This window comes from Pundamilia nyererei, unplaced genomic scaffold (genome assembly GCF_000239375.1).
Source record: "Pundamilia nyererei isolate P.nyererei 1_Seehausen unplaced genomic scaffold, PunNye1.0 scaffold00003, whole genome shotgun sequence".
NCBI lineage: Eukaryota > Metazoa > Chordata > Actinopteri > Cichliformes > Cichlidae > Pundamilia > Pundamilia nyererei.
Window position 1 is genome coordinate 154332 of NW_005187404.1, and position 8391 is coordinate 162722.

General features: G+C 40.9%; 1 protein-coding gene across 1 annotated transcript in view; it reads left to right on the top strand.

Moving 5' to 3' along the window:
* Window positions 1-2445: 2445 nt before the first annotated feature.
* Window positions 2446-8391, top strand: part of si (sucrase-isomaltase) — a 59854-nt gene continuing 53908 nt past the window's right edge. Inside the window, exons 1-4 of the mRNA XM_013910370.1 lie at window positions 2446-2496; window positions 2683-2803; window positions 3414-3523; window positions 4090-4241. Of these exons, the coding sequence (XP_013765824.1) occupies window positions 2446-2496; window positions 2683-2803; window positions 3414-3523; window positions 4090-4241 (434 nt within the window). The remainder of the gene's footprint in view (window positions 2497-2682; window positions 2804-3413; window positions 3524-4089; window positions 4242-8391) is intronic.

Sequence of the window (8391 nt, forward strand, 5' to 3'; positions counted from 1 at the left end):
ACATAATTCAGAAATTCTCATCCTCGAATGTAAATATCCACTTGCAGCCAGCTGTGGGGGGTTCTCCAAATAGAATTATTGGATTTGTTGACCCTTTATTTGCTAAACTGATATAACCTGAGAGTAATGTCCTCACATTTACACAAACAATTATTTCCCAATAAATTAAAATTTTTTACATAATATTCTATGTTCTAAAAGTTCCTAAAAAGTTTCTTCTTCCTGGTATAAAAATTCAGTTTTCTACTACCAACTGAGTGAATTTGAATCTGTACATGTGTTGACTACTGCGTTGAAGTGCTACAGCAACAACGGTGTAAAGATTGCTCTCTCTAAGTCACATCTTACGTAAACCATTGAAAATGCACAGTAATCTTTAGTTAAACTATAACCATACAAGCATAAACATGCAGACACACCCATACAGACTCCGTGACTGTGGTAAATGAATGATTTTAACACCCAGATGAGGGGATTTTGGGTTTCACTTCTTCTCTCAAACAGTAGAGACACAGCCCTGCACACACACAACCATTCATGGAACAGTAAAGGGGGCTGAGCCTCCTTGTCCATGTGCAACACTTCCACATCCTGTGGATTGAAAAGCTGTTATCTCTCTTGAACGGGGCACACTTTGCTCCAACCTTCAAAGAGAGCCAAGGTAAGATTATAGAGGCAGGCAGTTTCAGTCAAAAACTAATAACAATACCTTACAGTGTATATTACAGTCTTTTGATCATACTGCATGAATTATGATTTTGCTGAATAATGATATATAAACAGAAAAGACAATTTTACATTCAAAGATCTTTCTTGTTATGACTACATACCTACAAGAAGCTGATGTTCAGTGGGAATTTTCTTCATTTTTTAACATTTTGTAGATTGTAGGCGCTTAAATTATATAATTATACTCACATTAATGTGGACAAAGAAAGACTGCATTAATGATTATGTTGGTTATATGAAGCTCTTTGCCAGTGGCATAAAAGCATAGTGTAAACTATATTGCAGTTCCATTGAACAGATATCTTATGAGGGTTCTTTGATGCTGATTTTCTTTTCTTTTTTTGTTGTTGTTGTTACGATGCACATCACATATGCAATTTTTATGCTAGTCTTAAACTTAATTACAGGTAGCTAACTGCCTCCTGGTCTGTCATTGAGTTTAATAAAAGTTCTATTTAAATATAATATTTTAAACTTGCTGTACTCAGGGAACCTCAAAAGTGCAGCTGTAAAACAGTGTTAGTTTCAGGATTTCTGTGTGTTGGAAGATTTAGTGAAACCTACTTTTAGGTATTCAGTGGAAGCCAAAAGGAGGAGTAGAGAGCCTAAAGAATTTGTACTTTAAACATACACTATGTTTGTGTTTTTTTTCCCCTGTGCCTTACATTGCATGTTTGCAGGTGCTTTTCAGTGTTTCTCTATAATGTGCAGCTGATTGCTAACACACAGGGGCATGCAGACATTTGGCTCTCTGTCTCTCTCTACGCCCTCACCTGCTCTTCACAGCACATTAAACAGGATAGCTATAAGCTTCTCACACACCCAAATAGACACATAGCCACACACACACACACACACACACACACACACACACACACACACACACACACACACACACACACATCCAGATATTCACCTTGTTTTTGTCAACAAGAGTAGACTATACTGGAGTGAAGCCTAATTGCTTGAGCTGTATGTTGGGTGCCTTTGCAAAGAGTAGGCTAAGCCTGTTGGACAGCTTTCCTTTCCAGATTCTTTTTCAGTCTCACTCCACTCTCCTTCTCGTTTATGGTTTTATTTTACTGAATTTAATACCTATCCCACCTTTGTAAGACTTTTTGCCAAAAAATCAAGGTTAATGGAAGGAAAATGTATGTGTGTGTTAAATATGTTTTTATTTATTTTTATTTTTTTGCACGTCTGTGAGTGTGCCTCCTGCCAATGGGCATCATTACGCAGCTAAAGGTTTTTGTACCTCTGAGACCTTGCCTGTAGTAAACTTGCTATCATTAACGAGTGTTAATGATGCTGGCCTTTGTAATCACTGTGTACGTATGAATATTTTGTTCTTGTGCATTTTTTCTCTGTTAGATGGCGAAAAAACGCTTCTCTAAGTTGGAGGTGATGTTAATGGTGATGTTTACGATTATGAGTGTTATATCAATCGCATTCATAGTTCTTTTTGCCACGGGACAATCTGGTGTGAAAGAAGGTAGGTGGACCACAGAGAAATACACATCTAAGTTTTAAGCAACATAAAATCACTTCCTCCTTTACTTTTCTTTTGCTCACATGATTATCATTTCTAAACCAGAGAATAATCTGCACACTAATGTCAGTTTGTAAAATTACAAGGTTTACCCTTTATAATTGTGACTTAGTTGTATTGTTCTTTTCTCAGAAATTACAGATACATTTGTGCCAACATGTCCCAGCATGCCTCTGGGTGAGAGAGTAGATTGCTTCCCTGATTCTGGAGCATCACAGGTAAACTAATTTCCTAAAGTGTAAAGTGTATGTATGGGGATTTTGTTTATTTATTAATTTATGAATAATTAAATAAATAAATATTATTTACACAATTTAAGCATTTGCTATTGTGACAAAAATCACTTCTAATAGTAACAGTAATGACACTACAAATAATTATATTGGCAACAATACTCTTAACAGGAGATATGTCAGGAACGTGGCTGTTGTTGGAGTCCACGGGATGAGAGTAATGTTCCCTGGTGTTTCTTCCCAACCAACTATGGATATACTGTGGAATCACAGGAGACACCAAATTCTTATGGTAAAACCTTAAACCCCCTCTGTATTCTTTAATTCAGAGTCATGTGCTCACTAACTGATAAAAATATGCACATAAATAGAAAGAAGTCTGTATGTGCTTGGACTCAGTAGAATATTCAAAAACAGTCATGAATATATATATAAGCCCAGCCTGAGATTTGTATGTGTTGGGAATTGAACCAACACATAAAATGAAAGCATTCATTTTTTTTATCCATATCTAATTTAAAATGTAATACCATTTGGCAAAGGTATTGCTTAAGGATACTATGCAAATTAGTACAACAGTGCCAACTAAGTACTCTGTAACCTTTTATCATGGAGGTAAAAGAAGTTGGCAATACATATTGTTTAAATAAAGTCCAGTCTAAGTTCACCTGAAGATTTTAATGTGGTGCTACACCTGAATTGAATGACTGACCCTGACGAATGTTTGCTCACACAGTTTCTCTTTATAATAAAATATAACAAAACTGAATTGTTGTTTTGTTTTCATTTTTTAAACTTATGTTTCTTATGTAACTGATTTCTACATTATGTAAATATATTGTATTATGTGGATGATATATTAAACTTCTTGCCATCTTACTGTCATCTGTTTATTTTTGCAGCTATAAAGGCAAAACTGACAAGAATGGAATCTCCACCTCTATTTGGTCAACACATAAAGGAACTGGCAATTGACGCAGAAATGCAGACAAAGAATCGACTCAGATTTAAGGTGAACATTGACACCATTCTGGGTTTATATTCTTGTATGCATGTTTGCAGGGCCAGATTTTACAGCAAAGTAATAAATTATGAGATACACTATTCATTTCAGAAGCAGTTTAATCAAAGTATCTTTAATATAAAAGATCGTGGCTCAAGAGTTGGCAGTTCATCTTGTAATCGGAAGGTTGCCGTTTCGAGCCCCGGCTCGGACAGTCTCGGTCGTTGTGTCCTTGGGCAAGACACTTCACCCGTTGCCTACTGGTGGTGGTCAGAGGGCCCGGTGGCGCCAGTGTCCGGCAGCCTCGCCTCTGTCAGTGCGCCCCAGGGCAGCCGTGGCTACAATGTAGCTTGCCATGACCAGTGTGTGAATGTGTGTGTGAATGGGTGAATGACTGAACGTGTAAAGCGCTTTGGGGTCCTTAGGGACTAATACAGCGCTATACAAATACAGGCCATTTACCATTTACCATAAAAGCTGTTGAGAATGAAGAATAGAAATATACACAACTGAGTATTACTGAGACAGCGAGAGTTCTGTCTAACTGCCTAAAATGACTGTTTCCTTTCCCTCAGATTTATGATCCCAACAATAAGAGGTTTGAAGTCCCCCATGAGCACATCCTTAGCCTCAACCCTACACCATCCAGTCCCATCAACAACACACTGCAGATCACACAGAAACCCTTTGGCCTTACTGTACGCAGAGAGGAGAACCAAAACGTTGTGTAAGTGCTCATTGTGTGTATATACCATGTATATTTGCTGTTTCAGATTGGATATACAAAAGATATCAGACTATGCAAACTGTGTGTATTCATTAAAAAAAACACATGAAGGTAATTGTTATTATAATTTCTTATGTACTTTATACATTTTTTTTATATACTATGGTTGCGCTAGTAAAGAGGGATGAGGGCATTTCTGAGTTAAAGCATGTCTAGCAGCAGAGGATTGCGTAGTGTGGAGGAGATTTTCCATAATAATGCTAAGATGCCATGGTACTGAAATTTTAATATAAGATAAATTGACTTATTAAATATTTATTTAGAATTACAAGTATTACTTATCAGAACTGTCCCCTTAAACATTTGACACTGGAAATTCGGAACCACAGGTTATGTGCATCACTTGAAGCAGATGTGTAAGGAAGCCACAAAGGTGGTCTCAGCAGCACACCAACTCGCTGTCATGCAAAACTGGCAGGTGACACCATTCCATGTTACAAGACGGTTTCTCAAACAATAAGTCATTATTTTCGTGTCGATTCAGTGCATGCTTTGTTGGCCCTGTGTGACATTGCAGTGACAAACTCCTCCACAGAACACACAAACACAGATAAATAGAGCAAAACAACAATTGCATACATTAGTGCTAATGGTGTTTTGTACATCATTATTGGCTTTTATGGTGCATGACAAATTTCCCTACTAGGTAAATGTGGATTTATTTACAGGAAAAGTGAAAGCCAAAGCAACCTTTGAAAATGTTTAATTTATAGTAGGGGTGCAAATTGTGTGGATGTCATCGATATAGGTATCACTGCGGCTTATCAGTCTTCCTGGATGTAACGATAATGAAATTTACAACCAGGCACCAGTCAATGCGCCCTTTGTGCAGTTGTTTGACAAAAAACTAATTATTATTATCATTGGTGGGGAAAGGTTAAAAGGAGGTTTTTATCATTTCATTCAATGTAGGAAAATATATTTATTTTTAATAAATTCCATTGGTATAAAAAATAGCTTGTAGACAGAGGTCCACAATTATTTCATGAAAAAAATAGGAGGTCCATTTTTCTGATTCAAACTCTCTACAGTGTACGGGGATTTCTTTGGTTGATTGCAAATGTTCAATACTTAGAATAATCTCTGTTTACCAAGATCTAAATTGTTATAATGTAATTATAGTTTGATAAGAATATGAGAATAAGCAGGCCATGAACTGTAAAAAGTCCATAAAATACAGTGATAACAATATTTACATATTTACTTTTAAATCATAAAAATTGCAGGAGGTTACCCCAGGTATTTATTATGGCATTAAATTCCACTGACATCTGTTATTTATTTACTATATAGATAAATGGACAATGTTGCTCATAATCATTCTATTAAGCCTGTGTGCCGGTCATGTGGAAATGATCTTTTTGAACAGAATTAGGGTTAAGATGTTAAATGAAAATAATATCATATATTTACAGCATTTAAAACCTTTACTTGTAATATCTGACAGCTGTTTGAAAGTTCAGCAGGCTTGGTATTTCAGTAACCAGTGTATGTCTTGTTTTGAAGACTACAGAAATGTTACCCAGAGGGCTTATTACAGCTTGATGGGATGGCCTGTCTACTCGCTGTTTTTTTTTTTTTTCTGCAACTCAATTTGTCAAAATGTCTCTGCTCCAGAAGCTCCAGAAGCTAGGTGAGGCTAGACTCTGAGTAGGCAGGACTTGGGAGAGGGTTGGTAGAATTTTAGATAATGGTTGTCTTGATACAACACATTTTATTTCGCCTATTTTTGGTTGTGTTTTGCGGGCCGTTATGAGTTTCATGGCCACTTTTGATATTGCTGGATTTATGGCAAAGCCGTCGCTTGCCCTGCTGGATGTTTGTAGGAAGAGGGATATGCATGAGGTGGCAACATATTACGGGATCAGTGTCTCCACTGGTCTACGCAAAGCGGAGCTGAAGGCCGCTCTGGTGTCTGGGCTGTTGGAGAAGGGGGTGGTTGTAATGCAAGAACCCCCGAGCACACCCAGTCTGGTTGGACCTCATGTTCCAGGCCAGGTCGTAGAACCTCCAGTGTCTACACCTGTGGGCCAATGACGCTGCCCCATTTTGATCCGCTCTCCACCCAGTCATCGGAGGGTTCTAAGCAGGATGCTAGGCTCAGAGTCCGTCTGGCTCATCTCCAACTGGGAAAGGAGGAGCGTGAGTTCCAGCTGAAAAAGGAGTCAGAGCTTAGGCGTTTGGAGGCGGAGCTGGGTAGCGCTAGGGAGGTCGAGCTGAAGAAGGTGGAGTCAGAGGGTTCTAAGCAGGATGCTAGGCTCAGAGTCCGTCTGGCTCATCTCCAACTGGGAAAGGAGGAGCGTGAGTTCCAGCTGAAAAAGGAGTCAGAGCTTAGGCGTTTGGAGGCGGAGCTGGGTAGCGCTAGGGAGGTCGAGCTGAAGAAGGTGGAGTTGGAGGCGGAGACTAAGGTCAAGCTGCGACAGCTGGAACTCCAGCAGGCCTCCTCCCCTCCTGTGGCGGCCTTGCTGTCACAGACAGAGGTACAGTTTGATGTAGGCAGTAATAGTCATCTGGTCCCTGTGTTTCGTGACACTGAGGTGGAGGTTTACTTTGAATCATTTGAACGGATAGTGACAGCCTTGCGTTGGCGCGGGATGCATGGGCCATCCTGCTGCAGTGCAAGCTGGTGGGCAAGGCACAGGAAGTTTGTTCCTCGTTGTCCGCTGAGTGCAGTTTGGATTACGACAAACTGAAAAGTACTATCCTGTTAGCCTACGAACTAGTCCCCGAGGCTTATAGGCAGCGATTTTGGGGGTTGAAAAAGGTGCAGGGTCAATCCTTCCTGGATTTTGCGAGGGAAAAGAGTGTCCTCTTTGACCGATGGTGTATGGCCTGTAAAGCTGCAGACCTAGTTTCGGTACGGGAGTTAATTCTCATTGAGGAATTTAAAAACTGCATGTCCGAGCGGATGGCAGTACATCTGAACGAACAGAAGGTCTCCACGTTGCAGCAGGGCCGCGACACTGGCTGACGAGTTAAGCATGAGCGACACGCCACCCTAGCGAAGGCTAGCGGTGCTAGTGGTGAGCAAGACACAAGGGGAGAGGTACCTGTGCCTCGTCCCAGGTAAGACCGGAAATGTTTTTCTGTTTTAAATCTGGCCATTTAATAGAGGACTGCGAGGCCTACAGACAGCCAGCCTCAACACCTGGGGCTGTTTAAAATCGCTTCTCCTGTTAACAGGTGGACCTCAAAGCCAGGGGAGGACTGGAGTGTAGTCCAACAGATAGTGGTCCCGTCTAGTTTGCGTCAGCATGTGCTACAATTAGCCCATGATCATTCATGGTCAGGACATTTGGGGGTAACTAAAACGTATGACCGTATTCTGCAGCACTTCTTCTGGCCAGCAATGAAGGCAGATGTTACAAGGTATTGTAATACCTGTCGCTGGGTTTCGGGCAGGTTCACCCGGTAGAGGCAAAAGTCGAGGCTGTCCTCAGCTACCCAGCCCCAGCCACTAGGCGGGAGCTAAAGCGGTTCCTGGGCATGAGTGGATACTATCGCTGTTTTTGTAAGAACTTTGCGGTAGTTGTGGCCCCTTTGACAAAGCTATGTAGCCCCAAAATCGCTTTTGAGTGGTCAGGGGAATGCCAGCATGCATTTGAGTCTGCAAAATCTCTCCTTTGCAGCGCCCCGGTTCTGGCAGCCCCCAACTTCTCTCAGCCTTTCAAACTGGAAGTTGACGCCAGTGCCACCGGAGCTGGTGTGGTACTGTTACAGGACGACACAGAGGGTGTGTGTCACCCAGTCTGCTGCTATTCTACAAAGTTCAAGCGTCATCAGCTAAACTATTCCACCATAGAAAAAGAAGCTCTAGCGCTGCTGATGGCCTTGCAGCACTTCACTGTGTATGTGGGCTCTAGCTCCTTTCCAGTTACGTTGTATACAGATCACAATCCCCTTACATTCCTCCAACGTATGTACAACCACAACCAGCAACTAATGCGCTGGGCATTGCTGGTGCAGGATTATGATCTGGTTATCCAACACAAGAAAAGGACTGAGAATCTGGTGGCTGATGCACTCTCGCGCAGCGCATAGTGATGGGTTTGCTCTGTGTTTTGTATAGTGTGAATGTAAGGGGGGGGGG